Here is a 21,699-nt window from a genome sequence, read left to right as displayed (position 1 = left end):
TTGGGGAATGGGGAGAGTTCTCCTGTTGTGGAGCTATATACAGCCATAGAAGTCCTTGTCTGCAGCTAGTGATGGTATCTCCTGTTTGTAGTCCTGATAGGTTTCTTAGGGGTGGCAAATCTTTGGGTATGCCCAGAGTTAACCCCAGGCCTGTTTTTGATTATTTCTTGAGATAAAACTTGTTCAGAACATGAACAAGCTTCCTGTCTGGTTCATTCCTGGGGACTCTTGGGATGCAGGCATCCTCACTACCCATAACTCTCTGACACTCCTCCCCAGCCAGTTCTGACATTTTCTTTGATCTGTGGTGTGTAACTATTTTTCTGGTACCCATTTATGACTTGGAAATAATCTCGTTGCCCAGAACAGGAACCCACTCAAATTAGCTTAAAGCAATGGGGATCTGTGCAGATTGGATTTTCATGTAGCACATTGCAGAAAGTGGAAAAGTGGTCATGCCATCACTCTCTCCATCTGTGGAGTTGCAAGATCAATTCCTGTGCTTTTTTGTACCTTCTCTGCTTCCTGGGACCTCATTCTGGCATCCTCTAAGAACTTGGCTTCTATTAAGTGCACAGTTCTGCTCCCTGACAGCCAGGGCCAGGCCTTGGCTATGGCCTTGGCATTCATGACTCTGAACTTGACCCTAATTCCAAATGACCCACTGATTCCATAGCATCAACCTATGGAATCTCCCTCTCTGTTCAGATTCTCTAGTGTGAGATCCTGTCCATTCCTGCTCCAATCATATAGCCTAGGTGGGAAGAAGGGTGAGTTGGTCATATACATGGCTGCTCAGGTCCACCAGATACTAGGGTTAGTGAGAGAGATACACACTAAGAAGCTATGGTGCTTCTGGGGTGTGGAATGTTAATACTCTGGAACAAAAAAGGGGTCATCAAAATATAAAATATGTCTATCTCTGTCAATCTACAGTCTCTCCACTTCCCACCCCACTTCCCTCGCACTCTCTTAGCCTCATTCTCCCATTCATCCCTTGGCAACCTCCCTCCCTCCTTCCCCCCCTTTCCCCAAAATTGATTTCCCACTAGGACAGGTTTCTGTTCTGTTTCACATTTCTGAATTTACTGAGGGCTTTGCAGCCAAATTCCCCTCCCACATCGGAAGCAGATTTCCCTCCGTGAAAAATTCACAGCTTTACACCAAGGGCAGTCCCAATCCCCAGGCCTGCGAAATATGGGAGGTCTTCTCTGCTGATAGGGTTCAGAGTCTCTCCTGTCTCTTTGGGATTCTTGAGTTCCTGTTCCCTGGGACCCCGCATCAGACCACATGTGTGGAGATGTTGGAAATGGAGCTCCTGCAGTGAATGTTGCTGCTGGTGGGGATGGTGTGGGTGCAGGCGGGAAGGGGGATGAGGGGCAAGAGTAGGAGTATGTGAATGAGGCAGGGAGCTGGACAGGAAGGGGCGATGGTGCGACTCTGGACCCAGGCTTGAGGGTCCCAGAGAAATAAAACATGGCTGTTTCCACTGACCTGAGATCTCCCTCCCTCTGCCCACCAGTGGTGTAATTTTTCCGCTCCACAGCTCCCAGCAGCTGCATGAGGCCTCTACTCATCGCCTTTGCAGTTTCTGCCCCCTCTGCATCCTTCTGTCTTCTTCTTCCTCTTCCTGTGGCACCAGCAGCGGTAGTAGAAGTAGCAGCAGCTCCGGCCTCATCTTCCTCCTCACTTGCTCCCTCTGTCCCAGTCTCACAGGCAGTGGCCAGGCCTGGCTCCTCTGAGACCCCGCCCCGCTCCTGGGTAGAACCCAGCTGTTGGAGAGAAGAGAGCAGGTTTGAGATCCATTCTGGGGGTGGGGCAGGGAGACAGGGCGGGGATCAAGTAAAGATAATCTTACAACCTGGAAGAGCTTCCACCTTAGTAGATCCCGTTCCTTCTGCATCTCTGCCAGGTTGGACTGGGCCAGCTGCAGCCGAAAGGCTGCCTCCTTGCGCTCCATCTCCTGCTGCTCTGTGAATTCCTTTAGGTCTGAGGCCAAGGCATGTGCTGCTGACTTATGTAGTTTGGCAAAATCGTGCAGCCAGTGTACCCTATGCTTGTGTAACTGGCCCTGCCTACGGGCGAAACGCACGCCCAGGGCCAGGCTGCTCCAGGCACAGGCCTCTTTGGCCTCGCTGGACACTGTGGTGTCCTCCAGGATGGTCCTGAGCTTGTTCTCCACCTCCTTCCAGGACAGGGATAGATTCTCGATGTAGAACTCAGGGCCTTTTATGTGCCCAGCCATTTTCTCATTGATGAAAGCTACCACATTGTCATGCTGGAACCCACCAGTGGGGTCGTCAGATTTCAAGGCCATGATGACTGAGTACTTTAGGGGTTGGCTGGCCCTGTGGAAATGAATCAACCAGGTGTCCACCCTGCGGGGGCCCTCACAGCCCCCCCTGCCGTCCCACCCCAATGTCGCCCCTACCTCAGCCCGGTCTCCTCCCATCATTTTGCCCTGCCCCTCCTCCCTCAGATCCTCTTAGAGGTCCCCTAAGGCTTGCCCCACGCTAGTACACCTCCCACCAAGCCTCACTTCTCCAGTGGAGACCAGATAGTATGCGGGGCTAACCACGCCCACCTACTAAACCCAAAGAGAAAACGCACCTTTCCCTCCAAGGGCTCCGAGAAAAGGAAGTCTTGGGGCCAACCGTCGAGGCTTTTACTCTGGGACTGTTCCAACTTCTAGAGACAGCGGGGGGGGAGGGAATTTTTGAGGATGGTTCCTCCCAAATGCCAGGACATAAGAGAATCCGCTACGTTGGTGAAAGTCAGTGAAGGTGGGAAACAATAGGAGTGGTTAGAAAAGATTTAGAATCGAGACCGTGAAGTACTGGTAATTGAGTACAAGAAGTCTCACCCCCCTCCATAATGTATTGTCCCATGCCAAGGGGCCGTTGCCTCCTAGAAATGGAATGTTCTAGAACTAGAAGCAGCCCCAATCGCTCAGTGACCTTTCATATCCCTTGGAGGAAGAGGGGGGAGCCAGGGAACAGTTTTATCGCCCATTGGCTCAGCACTGAACGTTGTAGTTGCCCTAAACGGTCTTAAATTCTGGCCATTTCACCCGGAAACCAAGTCTCGATTCTGTCCACCTTCACGCTCCCACTATCCTAGTCCAGCTTCCCCAACCTGTATTTCTTCCCTGGACTACCGCCGCCGTCTGATACCTGGTTTGTCTCCTGCCTACCCAGACAGAGGAAATTGAGCATGTGAGTTTAAACCTCCAATGGCTTTCTGAAGCCACTGGATAAATCAGACAGACTTAAGGTGTAATCCTGCTTTGCCGCTTACTATATGACGTTCTGCTATAATTGAATCTTAGTTTCTACCTATGGGCCCACCGTGAGAACGGAATGACAAAGTGCATATAAAGTTGATGTAATGTTTTTTCTGGTCACATTTTTGTAAAAATATACAAATTCTGTGTGTGTGTGTGTGTGTGTGTGTGTGTGTGTGTATGTTTCTATGAGCTTGGAGAAAGGAGTGGGAAGGTATACACCAGACTCTCATCTCTAGGAGGTGGAGTTGGAGAGGAGGTTTAGAAAAAGTTTCTTTTTAAAATATATCTTCTATGATTTCATTTGTTACAAGGAACATATATCTATGTATGCATGCATTAAAAACCTGGAAAGTCACATACCAAAATGTTAACAGTGGTTATTTTGGAGTGGTAGGAATATTGTACATAAAAAACTTTACTCTTTATATTTTGTCTATCGTAGAAATTATTTATATTAAGCACATTTTTTTAAAATTTTAAACTATTTTTTGTAACTTGTGATCATTTTATATAATTTTTAAATACCTATAATGTGAAAGTATACCTGTAAACTCACCTTTCCCTAACCTAGAAGATAACTACTTAATAGTTTGAGAGCTATATATGTCGTTCTAGTCTTTTAAGATAGGCCATAGCAAATACAGTTGACCCTTTGAACAACCTGGAGTTTGGACTGTGGAGGTTTACTTCTGTGTGGATTTTTATTTTATTTTTTTAAATATTTAATTTATTTATTCATGAGAGACCCACAGAGAGAGAAGCAGAGACACAGGCAGAGGGAGAAGTAGGCTCCATGCAGGGAGCCTGATGTGGGCCTCGACCCTCCGTCTCCAGGATCATGCCCCTGGCTGAAGGTGGTGCTAAACCACTGGGCCACTGGGGCTGCTCCTGTGTGGATTTTTAAAATAAATTCAGTACAGTACTATAAATGTATTTTTCCTAACTTATGATTTTCTTAATAACATTTTTTCTCCAGTTTACGATAAGATAGTATGTAATACGTATAACATAAAATATGTGTTAGTTGACTATTTTATTGTGGTTTTTAAAAACGATTTTATTTGTTTATTCATGAGAGAGACAGAGAGAGGCAGAGACACAGGCAGAGGGAGAAGCAAGCTCCATGCAGGGACCCCAATGTGGGACTCGATCCCAGGACCCTGGGATCACACCCTGAGCCAAAGGCAGAAGCTCAACCGCTGAGCCACCCACATGTCCTGACTATTTTATTGTTAAGGCTTCTTTCTGGTCATCAATAGGCTAATAGTGGTCAAGTTTGGGGGAAGTTAAACATTACAGGCAGATTTTCAACTGTGTGGAGGTCAGAGCCTCTAACCCCTGAGTTGTTCAAGGGTCAGATATAATTGGCAGTTTCTCAAACAAAACATCCTCTCACTTGTCTACTGGACTTTGCACAGGATGCTCCATGAGTGGGTTGTCCCTTGGCCTCTCCTGTTCTCCTTGCTCCCATTCTCTTCATCCACCTAACTCCTGTTCAATTTCTATTTCCCTTTCACAGCAGTGCTCAAGTATTTCTTTATCTTACAACTATTTCTTGATCCTCCAGCTCCCATCCTGAGGTAGGCTGAATTATGCCACCCTTCTGTGTCCCCATGATACTTTGTGCATACCACTTGCAGTACTTTTCACACTGTATTATAATCCATGATTTTCTGATTTTTTGCCCCATCAAGTGGACATTCCTGCAAGGCCAGGTCTGAGTCTTAATTATTTCTGTGTTATCAGCATCTGACATAGTGGTAAGCACTCAAAAAATTAATTGCTGAGTGGACTGAAAGAATTAATTACATCTGTAAGGTATAAACAGATACCTTTAAAGAGAGTCCTATTTTCTTTCTTCTCTAAAATGTCTTTTTCTCCATACAGACTGATTTTCTGCCACCTCACAGCTTCTTGTGGTAAGGACCTCTCTTTAGTATTTGAAACTAACCAGTATTTGACAGATTTGGAGTTTGTAAAAAATACCCTGGAAGATTCAGGAATGAAGCTTCTGTGTGAAGGATTAAGAAAGCCAAACTGTGTCTTACAGACATTGAGGTAACTTAATAGCAGGAGAATTTGTTGTCTGTGTTCATAGAATTTTTTTGTCAATTTCTGTTTGCATGGGGTGGTTACGCATGAGCAAGATAATGAGGTCATTCTTCTTTTCACTGTAGATTGTACCGATGCCTTCTCTCTCCTGCTTCTTGTGGGGCACTGGCAGCTGTTCTTAGCACCAGCCAGTGGCTCACTGATCTGGAATTCAGTGAAACAAAATTGGACGCTTTGGCTTTGAAATTGCTTTGTGAAGGCTTAAAAGACCCGAATTGCAAATTACAGAAGCTCAAGTACGTGGTAACCATTAGTTTCCTTACTGCGAGAAAAAAAAAAATTAAATATACAACCAAGATGGATGTTGTGTGATCAACACATTTCAAAGAGTCATGGAGAAGACTAAAAGTGACAGTCCCTAAATTGTTCCTATGCAAAAAGTTTAGGAAAAGAATTTTTTTTATTGTAGGCGGCAGTAATATCAATGACTATAACAATAGCCCACACTTACTGAAGTATTACTTTGTGCTAAGCATTGTGCCGACTGCTTTGTATCTATGATTTCCTTTAATTGTACAACAGTTCTGAGAGGTTTCAGATTATCATATCCATTTTAACAGATGAGGAAATGGGGACCCGAGGCCATAAGACTAAATAACATGGCAAAGGCACAATTCAGAACTCACATGAATCTAACTTCAAAGTCCCATGGTAATAGTTTTAATAAAAAATTTATTGTATATGTATTAGCATTCTCCAGAGAAACAGAACAAAGAAGATGTATCTAAATGTACAGTTGACCCTTGAAAAACACAGAGTTGGACAGCCTGGGTGGCTTAGCGGTTTAGTGCCGCCTTCAGCCCAGGGTGTGGTCCTGGAGACCCGGGATTGAGTCCCATGTCGGGCTCCCTGCATGGAGCCTGCTTCTCCCTCTCTCTCTCTCTCTCTCTCATGAATAAATAAATAAAATCTTAAAAAAAAAGAAAAAGGAAAAAACACAGGGTTTGAGGTACTTTAAACTCCCCCTAGTCAAAAATCCATATAACTTTTGACCTTCCAAAAGTTTAACGAATAGCCTTGCTGTTGACTGGAAGACCAACAGATAACATGAACAGCTGACTGACATACATTCTGTATGTGATATATATTTATATTGTATTCTTACAAGAAAGTAAACTGGAGAAAAGAAAATGTTATTAAGAAAATCATAAGGAAGGAAAAATACATTTACAGTACTGTACTGCATTTATTTAAAAAAATTCGTATTTAAGTGAATCCATGCAGTTCAAACCTGTGTTCTTCAAGGGTCGACTATATAGAGATTTATTTTAAGGAATTGGCTCATGTGAATTATGGTGGATGTCAAGTTCAATATTTACAAAGTAGGCCAACAAGCTAGAGACATGGGGAAAGCTCATGTTGCATTTCAAGTTCAAAGGCATTCTGCTAGGAGAAATCTCTCTTCTTCCCTGGGAGGTCAGTCTTTTTCTGAAAGACCTTCAACTAATTAGATGAGGCCCACCCAAATTATGGAGGGTAAGTTACTTTACTCAGAGTCTACTGATTTAAATGTTAATCTCATCTAAAAATTACCTTCCTAGATACATCTAGAATAAGTTTTGACCAAATATCTGGTTATATGACCTAGCCAATGTGACACAATTAACTTGCACAATAAATATGTGGGTTATTTATTTTCAAGTAGATTCCATGTCCAATGTAGAGCCCAATGTGGGGCTTGAACTCACTACTCTGAGAGAAGACCTGAGCTGAGATCAGGAGTCAGATGCATAACTGACTGAGCCATCTAGGTACCCCATATGTGTTTTTTTTAATTTTTTAAAATATTTTATTTATTCATGAGAGAGAGAGATTGGCAGAGACATAGGCAGAGGGAGAAGCAGGCTCCATGCAGGAAGCCCAATGCGGGACTAGATCCTGGGACTCCAGGATCATGCCCTGAGTCAAAGGCAGATGCTCAACCGCTGAGCCACCCAGGTGTCCCTTCTGCTTTTTTTTTTTTTTTTAAGCAAAAGCTCTTTAAAGCTTCTAAACTTCACTTTGAAACTCTTCCTGCCTACCAAATGCCTCTATTTAAAATTTCTAAATTGGGGAGATATAGACATGTTTATTTACGAGCCCTCTTCAAGGCTAAGGTGGGAGCCTGGTAACTCAAGAGAAAATTGAGGACTCCAAGATTGTAGTATATGTCATAGAAATTCTTGAAAGGGTTGGAAGAAAAAGTTGATAGTTCAAGAAACTAGACTACTTAATATGAAGAAACAAAGACTGAGAAGACAGGAAGGTCAGTAAAAACCACTCTTCATCCTAAAGAAAATATTATGTATATAAAATATTATATTATGATGATGGGCTGGGTCTCTGTAAGGATGGAAAATTAATAAATAATGGACTTTTAGATCTTTTGATTATAAAGCTTAATTAAATATATTATAGCATGTCCCTCATGGGATTTGAAAATAGCTATAAGACAGAATTCTAAATTCATGCAGGGGGTTAAAATGAGATGAAGTCACGTTGATATTTACTCCCAACACTTTTTTTGGAGGGGCAGTCAACACTTACTGAATCCTCCTGGGGAATACAGTGTTGTGAGAGCAAAGTACGATTCTCTCTCTCTCCTGGAGGCTGTGACATTATCAAGGCTGGCAGTCTTGTATGAGTGGACCTTTATTTTCTCTGCTCCTGAGGTATTGTGGGTAGGGGGCGGGTGAGTAGGACAGGAAAGCAGCCAATTCTGTCTGTGTTCATCTTTCTTTCTCTCCAGGTTGTGTGCTAGCTTTCTCCCTGAAAGCTCTGAGGTTGTTTGCAAGTACCTTGCCTCTGTTCTCATTTGCAATCCAAACCTCACTGAACTGGACCTGAGTGAAAATCCCCTGGGAGACACAGGGGTGAAGTATCTTTGTGAGGGTCTCAGACATTCCAACTGTAAAGTGGAGAAACTAGAGTAAGTTTCTTGGAACTGTCTGGCATCGTATTATGGCTATTGAACTTGTTGAATGCCTGCTATGTGCCAGGATCTATGCTTGGTGCTTGGCAGAAGTTATTTCACCTTCATGCACTAAATCCAATAAGATGGATTTATTTTAAAGGTTTTATTTATTTATTCATGAGAGACACAGAGAGAGAGAAAGGCAGAGACACAGGCAGAGGAAGAAGCAGGCTCCGTGCAGGGACCCCAGGATCACGCCCTGAGCTGAAGGCAGATGCTCAACCACTGAGCCACTCAGGCATCCCCAAGATGGATTTTTTTAATTCCCGTTGTACAGATGAGGAAACTGAAGATCACAGGGAAAAGTGACTTGTCCAAGGTCATACCACTCAAAAGTGATATTGTGGTGACTCCAAAATCTGTCTCCAAATCTCCTGATCTTTCCAGTATACTACCATCTTACATGTTTACAGGAATGACACCACTTAAATATTAACTCTATAGGGGATACCCATATACACCCAATGCTGGACTAGAGGTGGGTGGAGTTATCAGAAGGACAAGTGATAAGGCTGCCCTTAAGGACATACAGATATGAAACAATTGGAGAGCAATACAGTTCAATGTGTGATGAAGTTCTCAATACTTTGGAATCATTTAGAAATGCCACATGAATCCAGTGAAAGGTAGGGGGTCACTGTGAGCCGGAGACTTCAGAAGGAGGCTTTTGTGAAGGAAGTGCACCAAGAGTTAGAATTTGAAGCATGGCTAGAACTTAGGAAAACATTCTCAGGAAGTTAAAAGTCAGCAGTGGCTGATTTTTCTTCTTTTTTCTTGGTAGCTTGAGCACATGTTGCCTAACAGATGCTAGCTGTATGGAGCTTTCTTCCTTCTTGCAAGTGAGTCAGACGTTAAAAGAGCTATTTGTGTTTGCCAATACCCTAGGGGACACAGGAGTACAGCATCTTTGTGAAGGTCTGCAGCATACGAAGGGTATTCTCGAGAATCTCGTGTAAGTGTCCACTTCTCCTTGTTCTCATGGGCCTTGGCACTTGAGGTTCAGTAGGACTCCATGGTTAACAGCCACCTTGATATTCCCATTCCTCCAGGCTTTCTGAATGTTCCCTTTCTGCAGCTTGTTGTGAGTCCCTTTCCCAAGTCCTGAGCTCCAGCCGGAGCCTGACAAGGCTGCTTCTGATTAATAACAAAATTGAAGATTTGGGACTGAAATTGCTGTGTGAAGGATTAAAACAGCCTGACTGTCCATTAAAGGATCTGGCGTAAGTATTGTGGACTAAAGCCACAGGCATAGTTTCCTGATGTTTCAGCAACTCTTAAAATTAAATGAGTATTTTTTTTTTTTTTTGGCCTCGTGATTGAATCTTCAAGGAAGCAATACATGAAGAACCAGATAATTTAGGGAGAATAAATGTTCCCTTCTCTACAATCTCTGGCCCTGGCCTATGGGATTTTTTTTTACATGACACTGTGTGTTTCTAATGTGTTTTTCTCATGGGCAAACAGAATTCCTAAAGTAATTCAGTGCAGATGAAATGATGCCAGCCTTCTCTACCTTACTTCCCGGCAGACTATGGACCTGCCACCTGACTGGAGAGTGTTGTCAGGATTTGTGCAATGCACTCTACACCAATGAGTACCTAAGAGACCTTGACCTCAGTGATAATGCTTTAGGGGACGAGGGTATGCAGGTGCTGTGTGAAGGGCTGAAACAACCCTCCTGCAAACTGCAGACTTTGTGGTACGTATACTGGGACCTTTTGCTCACTGGGCTCTTGTTCCAGGCTCTCTCTATATGGTATGAGGGGGTCATTGCAGAACTCGGAATAAAACTGGTTTCTTTCTTGAATCTTCAAACCACCCCTGCCCCGCAGGTTAGCAGAATGTCATCTCACAGATGCGTGCTGTGGAGCCCTTGCCTCTGTCCTCAGCAGAAACGAGAACCTAACATTGCTAGACCTAAGCGGAAATGACCTCAAGGATTTTGGAGTGCAAATGCTCTGTGATGCACTGCTTCAGCCAATATGTAAACTACAGACATTCTAGTAAGTTACTATGGCGGGGGTAGGGCAGGAAGGGAGAGGGTCAAGACAGACATGTTGGGTTTGATCATAGCCCATTGCAGTCAGGAAAGAAGAAAAACTGAGGCAAGCCATGCCTAGGCAAAATATCAAAAGTAAGTAAAATGACCAGTAGGCCTCCTCCTTAGACATGGGCAGAGAAAGAGGCAGAGAACAGGCAGCACTGGATATCACTGCTAAGAGAAGCAACATGGTGTAGGGAAAAGAGTACCACATCTAGATTCTGTTAGGTCTGGCTTAAATACCAGGTTTAGCACCTACTAGCTACATGGCCACGCTTACTTAACCTCCCTGTACTTTAGTATCACTGTCTGTAAAATGAAGCCAATACTAGTACCTGACTATCTGGTGTTAACGAGGAGACTGAATGAAGTGAAACGTTAATTAAAGATGTACCTAGTACAATCTTTGGCACATAGAGGGTATTCCATAAGTGTTAGATTCCTTCCCTTTTCTCTTCTCATACTTGCCAGAGGTCTTAATGTTTACATTTGGATCTTCAAGACTCAAGGAAATGAAGTTGTAATGATGCAATTATAGGAAGTGGAGGTCTTGACCCTTTTTGGTCAATGTCCATCTGCCAGCTCAGCAGGCTGGCATGACCCACAAAGTCAGTCTTAATTAGGATACAGCTATGCTGTGTTGGCAGCTAATCAGTGGCCAAATGTCCATTCATTTCTGGCATTCAGAGCTGGAACACATAATGGAAAATAAAGGCTGAGTGCAAAAATTCCACATTTCAAAGCCAATTTAACAGATTGAAGTGTAAATGAAAACAGCATAAAGGCCTGATTACAAGTCTGGCTGAAACAGGAACTGGTTCTCTACTAGCAAAGTGAAGTATGTTAGTTTCAAAGGCTTGAAAGTGTGGTGGTTACTGCCTTGAAAGAGAATTATTTGCGACATGATAAGCCTCAGAGATTTCGAGACTTCCATTCCATAGTGTCTTTCTCAAAAGAGGTGACTGCTGTCTATATTGTCAACTTGTTGGAATAAGCTTAATGATCAATCCTAAGGTTTATTTAAATATTGAGTAATTTAATGTGGTAGTGCTCTGTAGTGTGTATGCTTCAGCAAAGGTCCTAAATGACAGCAGGGAGAAATTATTTTGTGATGGCATGCCATTATTTGCTTTTTATTGTAAATTATTATGCCGTTTCCTGTATCTCTTGCTCTTTGCCTTTTAACCAATGTGCTTCCACTGTGTTTTCAGGCCAACCTTCAAACCCTTATAACTTGTCAGTTGATAAGTTGATAACAGTATGCAGTAATAGCTCAAAATACAAAATAAAGGAGACACACACACACACACACACACAGAATAGACCTCATTTACTGACCTCAAATCAGTTTTGAATGTTAGAGTATATGTAATACAAACAACACTGTAATTAATAGAAATATGTATTTACCCAAGTAAGGTGAGAGGGAACTGTGGATAATTTAATGTTGTGGTGGGATCAAAACGGTAATTCTGGGAGAGCCTTCTAAAAGGGAGAGTCTTGGCTGGAAATTGCAAAGACTGGAGGAAGAAGGTTATTTTCTGAGAGCTGATTGAGTGTGGGGCTGAATCTTGTTCTTCATTGTATTCTCTACGCACCCCCCCCCCAATAAAGTTCCTGGCTCAGTGTTTTGCATACAGTAAATACATATAGAAGACAAATTAGTAACTTAGAACATCTGGAGGCAAGGAAAGGAGACCATTAATGACGTGTTCAATAAAGACTACATGTCTAGACTTTCAGAAGGTCAAGGAGTAAAAGAGGCCATGACCTTAGAGTGACAGAGCTTACCTTCACTCATTCCACAAGTACTTTCTAAATACCTGCTATGTGCTAGTCAAGTGTGCCAGGTGCCAGGAGACAAGAGTGAATAAGACGTGAGACATAATCAGGGGCCTGATGACTTAGTGGTAGAGACAGGCCCATAAACTGAAAAATGCAATAGGGTGATCATGTGGCCTTAAGGGAGTCGTGGCAGCCCAAGAAGGTCACAGAAAGCTTCTTGAAGGAAGGACCACCTGAGTTAAGTCTCATGACTATTACCAAGAGAAATGGGAGTAAGGATGGAGAAGGGTAGTCCAGGCTCGGGAGATAGCATGAACAAGGTAGTTAGACAATAAACAGTATGGTTTATGATACTTCATGGGGAAAAGGGTGGGAAATATTCAAGGAGTTTGCTCTTGCTGGAGCATGAAGTACAAAGCAGAATGTGTCAAAAAGTGAGGCTGAGGGGGTAGGCGAGGCCTTGTATACCATATGTGTTTAGTAAGTCCTGTTAACAGAATTCTGAGTACAAACTCAGTCATTACTCTATTTCAAATACTCTAGTAGTGGTTCATTTTGAGGCCTCTCCTTACCTTTCAAAAACCAGTCTTCAAGCTAGAGCCAGTTTTGTTTCTAAAGTTGGTTGGAGAGTCAGTCCACTGCTGCTGTTGTTTCTCACTGCCACAGGGGGATCTTAAGAACTGACCCTAACTGGTCCCACAGAAGTTTGGTTACTAGACAGTATGCCCTGGCTGGTCTGGATCCCTTCTAGCCTTGCAGTGCCATCATAATTGGGCACTGAGGTTACAGATATACAAGTCTACACCCAAACATGCAGCCATTGTTCTCTAAAGTACTGTATGTGTCAGGGTGGTTGGGTCTAGAGGAGCTCCTGGACTTAGCCACAGGTATATTGATGTGAGACCTGCCCTTGCCCCACAAAGGTGGAGGCCCATGACTTGAGTGAAGGGCCCCACTTTAGCCTTTATCTTTCTTCTAGAAAATTTTATTTTATGGGCCTTGGTGCCTTTTCCAGGCTGCGAGCCTTAGATAAAGGTCTCTAACTCACCCTGATGCAATTTTCTAGTTCTAAATTTGGAAAGAAGGGGTTGAGTGTATCTGGTCTCTTAATTCCCAGAAGACCTCGGGTTTCCTAAGCATATTGGCCCACCTCTTGCCCAACAGTGAGTACTATGCATCAAGAGAGAAGGCAACTTAAAAATAAATAAATAAATAAATAAACAAACAAACAAACAAACAAATAAATAAAAAGAGAGAGAAGGCAACTTGTGCTAAGTAACTCCAAAAGTTCTAAAGGTCTTGTTACATTTCCAAGGCATTAAATATCTACTTACTCTACAATTCCATAATTATCAAGTTTACTCATTTCACTTTGCTAGCTTCTATCCATTAAAAACTAAAATCTTAAAAAAAACCTAAAGTTTTTATCTCACTACACACCTGAAAGAGCTTGTACCATCTTTTGTAGTCAGTGGGTTTTAATTGGGGACACACGTGTGGAGTTTTCTGAAGTGCCTTTTGGACCCTGTGGGAAGTTTTCTAATAGGTGGGCAGTTGGATATAAGAGTGTGCCCTGGAGATGATAGCTGAAGCCATGACAATGGATGAGATCCTCTAGGGAGAGTGAGAAGAGAAGAACCTCTGAGAAACATCCCTGGGGAATTAGCCCCCTGGGCAATACCAACTTTTAAGAGGTGGGTATGGAAAGGAAAACCCATGGAGTAAACCAGGAGAGAAAATGGTGTCCTGGAAGCTATGGGAAAAGTGAGTTTCAAGGAAGAAGGGCTTAATGGTATCAAGTGCAGCAGAGAGGACCAAAAGGACGGGTACTGAAACCTCTGTCCATTGGATTTAGTCATTAGGAGGCCATCGGTAACTCTGTCAAGGGCAGTTTCAGTGGTGTGGTGGGGCCAGAAACCAGACTGCAATGACTTGAAGAGATTGGAGATAAAGAAGGGGGAGAAGGAGCAGAGACTAGTCCCTGAAGAAATTTGTGTAAAGGAGAAGAGATGTGGGTCTGTAGCTGGGAGGGCTTGCCGAACTGTGGGAAGGAGGGAGTTGTTCTTTTTCCTTCTTGGCTCGCTGAGGAGAGGCAAAGTTTTAGGTTGAGTGAAAGGAGCCTGTAGAGAGGGAGAGATTACATATACAGGAGCAGGAAATAATGGACTGGTGCAGCAGGGCCTTGGACAAAGGCAGAGAGGGACGAATGTGAGAGTCCAGGAGGAAGTGAGGCATTTTCCCAAAGAGAAGAGCTAAGGCTGAGGGAAAAGGTAGATGGCTGAATGGGTGAAGTAACTGGTGCAAAGAAGCCAGTAGAATGGGAATCTTCTTAGGATAGGAAAACTAGTGAAGGGATCTGTTGGCTTGACTTGACACTAGATTCTTTTCATTTTTTCATAGCATTGACACGGATCATTTACATGAAGAAACATTCAGAAAGATGGAAGCTTTAAAAATGAGCAAGCCTGGAATCACCTGGTAGTTTCTAAGGAGAGCTCCCGAATCAGCTGCGTATAGACCCCCCTCCATCTGGCACCATCTTTAACAGTTGTGCAATATTCTTATTCTAATCCTGTTAACCTTTGCTGAGGACCCTAGTGTGAAGTGAGTAGCAGTGGTTGCTATTTCTTACATAGAATTATCCACTAAATAGAATGTGAAAGGCAGAAGCACTTAGTTCAAATGTCTTCAGCAATAACATCTTATGTTCATATGTTGTGTTATAAAATTTACTACATTTTCACAGAAACCCTCAAAGGTGGAAAGATGAGGCTCAGAGAGGTTGTGACTAGCTGTAGGTCACACAGCTCCATAGAGAATTGGGACTGGAATCTAGCCAGGCTTTACAATATCCAGGCCAGACAGGGAAACAATAGAAAAATGATGTGAATGAATCAACTCAAAGAAACAAGATACTTGAAATTATTAAAGGGCAAGAAGGGGTACACATACATGTTCTATTTTATGGTGCTGATTTTAAGTAAAATTATAATTCCCAAAAGAAAGAGAGAGGGATGAGTTGAATTGATAGGGAAAGGCTTCCTGGAGGTATAACTCAATGTGGGCCCTGAGAATGAGCAGGATTGAGATGAGGAAGATCTATTGGCTAGTGGCTGTAAGACTGCAGGCAACAGAGCTGTTTTTCTGAGCAGCTCTCCAAGAGCACCTAAAGCTCTCCAAAAGTTGACAGTAGCATTTCTTGAGCTGCAGTAGTATCTACATCCTAGGCTCCTGAGGGTGCTCTCCAGTTCCCAGGCTCAGCTCCCTGTCTGAACTTTTAATCCCTACCCCATGTGTTTGTTCTTGTTCATGGACTCCTATGGGTGACTGATCCTCATCCCTGGCAGCATTCTGCATAGCCTAGCATGGATCCTATATGGCCCCATGTTTCTCTCTCTGCCTAGCTTCCACAGAACACCAGACAAGACAAGTGGAGGGAGGGAACTCCAGGCAAAGAAAATAGCACAAAGTCCACAATATAGGAATGAATGTGGTGTGGGATGGATAGAAAGATAGGCTGACCTGATTAAGGTGTAGAGTTGTCTCTGGAAGCTACTGGACTAGCCCTGTGATCCTGAAAAGGTTACTTTGACTCTTACAGTTTCTATTTTCTCATCTGTAAAATGGAGATACATTGACATTAACCTTGCAGGGCTGTTGTTCCCAACATGGTGCCTACCCTCACACAGTAGGTATTAGAATGGTAGCTGTTCGTATTAGTTTATAAATGTAAGAACTCAACTGTATATTCTTTGAGCTCCCAGATTTTCCTGCTGTGTGGTCAGTGTTAACTGTGCACTTGAGTGAAATGCATGTGCTAGATAGAGTAAAGCTAGTGGGGGAGAGACACATAGTGGGAAGTTACTGCAGGTGAGAGATCCAGCTGCTTCACATCCTCATCCATCATCACATGTTGTTCCTTGCGGCCCTGGGAGATGGTAACTTTCAGTCAGGAGACCAGTTTGGCCTGAGAAGAATGGTAAAGATAGCACTTTGTTTCCAGATTTCTCAGTTTCTCCCCCTTTAGTTATTTAAGACTTATGCTAAATGTTAGCTTTACAGAGATGAATATGCCTTTTCCTATGCACATCCCCTGCTATCTTCTCTGACTGCCGTGGTCCCTCTGTCAGTCTAGAGAACATCTGATAAAACTCAGTCACATTAAGAACTCAAAGATAGAATATTGAATGGAAGTTTGCATAACTCTATGTGTTTGTGTGTGTCCCAGTTATATACAAAAGAATAAGTATACATGTATATGTATCTGTCCAGAGTATGTGTGGAAGAATGTATACAAGAAATACTTAACAGGAGTTATTTCTGTCAAGAGGAATTTGACAAACAAGGGCAGTGAGAGAAGAGGAAAGAAACTTTTCATTTTTATCTATAGCCCTCTGTTCTACTTGATGTTTTTACCATGTGCATGTATTAATTTTATAGTTAATAAACTTGATGTTAGAAATAAAACTAACTTATACTGAGGAGTCATTCTTCTTTTCAAAGATGACATTTTAGAAGAAAAAACAGAGCAGGCATTATATAAGCATGACATAAGCCTAAAGGAAAAGAATGAAAGCTTTGATAACATCAAAATTAAAAATCTCTTTATGAGAAAAATGCATAAATAAAATGAAAAGACAAGATAAATTGGAAGAACATATTTGGCACATGTATAAATAACAAATCAGTATGAAAAACAAAACATGAAGGACTTTTACTTCGTGCAATGATGAAATAGCAGTGAATGGATTCATCTTCCCATATTAACAACTCAAAAAATGGGCAAAATATATGAAATGGCAGTTTTCAGACATTGGATAACAGGCAGAGTTGGTAAAAATAAAAAATAGCAAGATGGTAGTTTTATTTTTTTTTAAAGATTTATTTATTTATTTATTCATGATAGATGTAGAGAGAGAAAGAGAGAGGCAGAGACACAGGAGGACGGAGAAGCAGGCTCCACACCAGGAGCCCGACGCGGGACTCGATCCCGGGACTCCAGGATCGCGCCCTGGGCCAAAGGCAGACGCCAAACCGCTGAGCCACCCAGGGATCCCCAGTTTTATTTTTTTTAAGGATTTTATTTATTCATGAGAGAGACACACAGAGAGAGGCAGAGACCTAGGCAGAGGGAGAAGCAAGCTCCATATGGGGAGGCGGATGTGGGACTCATTCCTGGGACTCAAGATCATGCCCTGGGCCAAAGGCAGGTGCTTAATCGCTGAGCCACCCGGGTGTCGCCAAGACAGTAGTTTTAAACAGAACCATATTGGGGTGCCTGAGTGGCTCAGTTGGTTAAGCGTCTGCCTTCAGCTCAGATCATGGATCCTGGGATAGCGCCCCATGTTGGGCTCCCTGCTTAGTGGAGAGCCTGCTTCTCTCTCTCTCTCCCTCCTGCATGTGCTCTCTCTCTCTTTCTCTCAAAATCTTAAAAAAAAATAGAACCATATCAATAATCATATTAAAGTTAATGGTCTCACGGCAACCCAATTAAAAGGCTGAGATTGGTAGAATAGAAAAGTTTTTTTTGCAAAACTCAACCATATGCTGCCTGTAAGAAACCTATTTTATAAACACAAATAGGTTAAACATAAAAGATAGGGAAAAGATATACCATGTTACCATTGATTTTTGAAAAGCTGGAGTGACTATATTATCAGAGAAAGCAGATTGTAAAGCAAAGGATATTACCAGAAATACAGAGGGCTATTTTATAACAATAATGCAGTTAATTCATCAGGAGGACATAACAATCCTAAAAATACATGCACCTAAAGAATACATCCAAAATACATGGAGCAAAAACTGGCTGAGCAAGGAGAAATAGACAAATCCATGATTTTAGAGACTTAGACATTTTATTTTATTTATTTATTTTTAAAGATTTTATTTATTCATGAGAGACAGAGGCAGAGACATAGGAAGAGGGAGAAGCAAGGGTCCCTGTGGGGAGCCTGATGTGGGACTCCATCCCACGACCCTGGGATCACTCCCTGAGCCAAAGGCAGCTGCTAAACCACTGAGTCACCCAGGTGCCCCAGAAAACATATTCTTTACAAATGCACATTGAAAATTTACCAAGATAGACAATATCTTGGTCATGTAACAAATCTCAGTAAAGTTAAAGGATTCAAGGCAAAATATGTTCTCTAACCACAATGGAGTTAAATTAAAAATCAGTAAAAGAAAAAGATACATGGAAAATTTTCCAAATATTTGGAAAATAACACACTTCTAAATAATCTATGGCTCAAGAGTAAGTCTCAAGGAAAATTAGAAAGTATTTTAAATTGAGTGATACCAAAATAGGAGACATAAAATTTGTGGGATATAGCTAGCACAATGCTTAGAGGGACATTTATAGCACCAAACAGCTATATTAGAAAAGAAAAGATCTTAAATCAATGACTTCAGCTTTCACAATAAGAAACTAGAAAAAGAACAAGTTTAAGTTGAAAGCAAGCAGAAGAAAGGAAATAACACAAGAACAGAATACATATATACTGTATGATTTCATTTTTATAAAATTCTAGAAAATTCCAAGTATTCTATAGTAATAATAGATTAGTGGTTACCTATTAACAGAGTTTGGTAGAGGAAGGGGTGCTTCTAAAGGGGCACAAAAATATTTGGAAGTGATGGATATGCTCATTATCTTGTTTGTGCTGGTGATTTCAGTCAAAATCCATCAATTTGTACTTTTTAAATATGTCTAGCTTATTGTATGTGAATTATACCCTAATAGAGCTGAAAACACACACATATTGTGCATGCACACACACAAACGTGTCTGAGAGATTCATTTACGAAGACCACTTGTCTAATCCCCTTATTCTATAGATAAGGAACCTGGGTCCAAAGAGGGCACAGCCAATTCGTAAGGCTGGGAATGGGAGGGTATTATGCTGAGTGAAATAAATCAATTGGAGAAAGACAATTACCATATGGTTTCACTCATATGCAGAATATAAGAAATAGTGAAAGAGATCATAAGGGAAGGGGGGATGGAAATTAGAGAGGAAGACAAACCATGAGAGACTCCTAGCTCTGGGAAGCAAAGGGTTGCAGGTGAGGAGGTGGGTGGGGGATAGGGTAATGAGGTGATGGGCATTAAGGAGGTCATGTGATGTGATGAGCACTGGGTGTTATACTATATGTTGGCAAATTGAATTTAAATTAAAAAAAAGAATTTAAGTGTCCATATTCCTAGTCTTGCTCTTCTTAGTATATCAAAGGCAGAGCTCAGATTAAAGGAATAAATTAAATGATGGATTTTCAATTTTTTGTGGCATACCAGTGGGAAAGAGACATAGGCATGGTGAAACGGAGTGACTTTCCCAGGATTCTTTCATTGACATGCTGGAACTGGCTCATACTGTCTCATGAATATTAGTGGTTACATTTTCAGGAATTTTGCAAGTCAGTTGTTAAAGCTATTATTAGAAATTAAATAATATAAATGTGCAATTAAATAAATTTTTGTTAAAATAAAGATCATAAATAATCTAAACTCACCACTTCCTAATTATTTTACTATATTTTACTATCATCTGTGCTCTTGAGGTTATTCACATCTATTGTACCTTGTGGCAGAAATGTTAAATGATGGTGTTTTACCCTGCACATCTCTTCTCTGTTCCATGTTCAATGACATCATATTGATAGCTTGAAATTGGCTATGGTGGGAATGTTTACACCACAAAAATCAGCAAATGCTACATATCAGAGATACCCCCTCCCACCAGAGATCTGGTTGTTAAACATTTACTAGCACATATCTGCCTTGAACCATTACTTGCCCTGGGATTCATTTGAGGCTGACCTGGAAGGCAATCCATCAGTGTCTAAAGTCATGCTAGGTAAACTATGGGCAGGCAATAAATGTTTAAGGGTAAGCAGCCATCCGGTTTATCCATACTCTTGATTCCTGAACATCCTGGGAAACCTCAGTCCTGGGCAAGCCAGGATGGTTGATCGTTCTAGTGTTTGCACATTTTTTTAAAAAACCAGGAGCCAGGTATGTAAATCAATTGAAAACTACTCGTTTCTTTGGGAAATAGCCCAAATAGATCTCCTCCTGTGAGATAACTAGCAGCACAATGTGTAAAGCCCCACACATTACACAATCTCAATACTAGCCAGGAGGAATGAGAGGGTCTTACATATGGTAGATGATCAAGAAATGCCCATTGGTGGTAGGTGACTGGAGAGAGAGACAGGCCTACAATTGGAATGGAGGCCCAAAGATGGCGGAAGCTATAGAGTCTGGTCTGCTGGTGGCAATTGCTGATGGTAACAGACTTTGGATCTGAAGCAGGCAGGGGCTGGGGAAGCCTCAAAAGAGGATAAATCCCATATTACTTGTACTCCATCAAGACTGAGGACAGCTCCATTGTCCTAGAAAATTCCTAATGCTTCCTCTTAGTCAACACCTACTCTCTGGTCCCCCAAGTCAATTTCTCTTCTGATTTTTTTTTTTATCACTAATGATTGGCTTTGCCTGTTTTAGAAAATTGCATAAGGGAAATCACACAATATATACTATTTTGTGTTTGGTTTCTTTCACCCAATGTGATTTCTCTAAGAGCTATTCATGAGATTTAATATACCTATAATTTACGCCTTTTTATTCGTGAGTGGTACTTCGTTATACAAATAGTCCATAATTTGTTTATCCATTTTTCCCACTGATGCACATTCGGACATCTCTAGTTTTGGGCTCTTATGAATAAAGCTATAATGGACATTCTTGTAAAAAAAAAAAAAAAAAAAAAAAAAAAAAAAGACTATGTGACAATGGGTGTGAATGCTAAAGGGTGTGATTGCAGCTTTGAAGTGTTCTGTTGTGGTTTCTTTTTTTTCCTTTTTTTAAAATTTAAATTCAATTTGCCAACATATTGTATAACGCCCAGTGCTCATCCCATCAAGTGCCCTCCTTAGTGCCTGTCACCCAGTTACCCCGACCCCCCTCCCACCTCCCCTTCTGCAACCCTTTGTTTCCCAGAGTTAGGAGTCTCTCCTGATTGTTTTTTTTTTTCCTGGTTGTTTTTTTGTTGTGGTTGTTAGCACTTTGAGGACATTCCATTTGGTTTTCCTTTTCTTCCGTTTAAGGCTGACTCCATCCAAGGGCTGAGTAGGCAGTTGGCCTATGCAGCATGGGAAAGTTTTCTCTGACCAAAATCTGTCCCATCCTTCCCCTCACCCAGACCTGAAATTTCCACCAAAGGCAGTCTCTCTGAGGAAACAGGAAACTAGTAGCAGCCAGATAACATTTGATCTCAGATTAGTAAATTAGTTTCTCAATGGTTCCCAAGAGTCTAGAACATACAGAGCAAGTGAGCTTTGGTGGTAAGAAAAGGAGAGGGCAGATGATATGCCAGGCCTGGCCTGGGCATATCAGTAAGAGCCTAAATTGGAAAAAGAGGTAATGACCCAGGCAAGGAAGGGCAATAGCACAAACAAATGTCACACACTTCCCATATAATATCATATATATTATATAATAGATGAGTAAAGAAGATC

The 21,699-nt window shown here is 41.9% G+C and overlaps 2 protein-coding genes across 8 annotated transcripts in view; one reads left to right on the top strand and one right to left on the bottom strand.

Moving 5' to 3' along the window:
• LOC144309032 (NACHT, LRR and PYD domains-containing protein 12-like) overlaps window positions 1-16,654 on the top strand; it is a 41,626-nt gene extending 24,972 nt beyond the window's left edge. For all 6 annotated transcript variants that reach the window (XM_077890076.1, XM_077890079.1, XM_077890074.1 and 3 more), the window contains exons 6-13: window positions 5,174-5,344; window positions 5,464-5,634; window positions 8,127-8,306; window positions 9,133-9,303; window positions 9,401-9,571; window positions 9,880-10,050; window positions 10,184-10,354; window positions 14,578-16,654. In XM_077890076.1, coding sequence (XP_077746202.1) covers window positions 5,174-5,344; window positions 5,464-5,634; window positions 8,127-8,306; window positions 9,133-9,303; window positions 9,401-9,571; window positions 9,880-10,050; window positions 10,184-10,354; window positions 14,578-14,659 — 1,288 coding nt within the window. In that variant the 3' untranslated portion in view covers window positions 14,660-16,654. The remainder of the gene's footprint in view (window positions 1-5,173; window positions 5,345-5,463; window positions 5,635-8,126; window positions 8,307-9,132; window positions 9,304-9,400; window positions 9,572-9,879; window positions 10,051-10,183; window positions 10,355-14,577) is intronic.
• TEX13B (testis expressed 13B) lies at window positions 1,059-12,887 on the bottom strand. 2 transcript variants are annotated; one of them, XM_077890089.1, is made up of 5 exons: window positions 12,750-12,887; window positions 2,611-2,759; window positions 1,862-2,348; window positions 1,495-1,772; window positions 1,059-1,318 (listed from the first exon to the last, which is right to left on the bottom strand). In XM_077890089.1, the coding sequence occupies exons 3-5, from the start codon at window positions 2,315-2,317 to the stop codon at window positions 1,282-1,284; spliced, it is 771 nt and encodes a 256-aa protein (XP_077746215.1). In that variant the 5' UTR covers window positions 2,318-2,348; window positions 2,611-2,759; window positions 12,750-12,887; the 3' UTR covers window positions 1,059-1,281. The 2 variants fall into 2 exon arrangements, with proteins under 2 accessions (XP_077746215.1, XP_077746214.1); XM_077890088.1 differs by having other exon boundaries at window positions 1,059-1,772.
• Window positions 16,655-21,699: the final 5,045 nt, after the last annotated feature.

The sequence above is a fragment of the Canis aureus genome, chromosome X, assembly GCF_053574225.1.
Source record: "Canis aureus isolate CA01 chromosome X, VMU_Caureus_v.1.0, whole genome shotgun sequence".
Classification (NCBI taxonomy): Eukaryota; Metazoa; Chordata; class Mammalia; order Carnivora; family Canidae; genus Canis; species Canis aureus.
The sequence above is the reverse complement of the archived record's forward strand: the minus strand, read 5'-3'. Positions and strand labels throughout refer to the sequence as shown.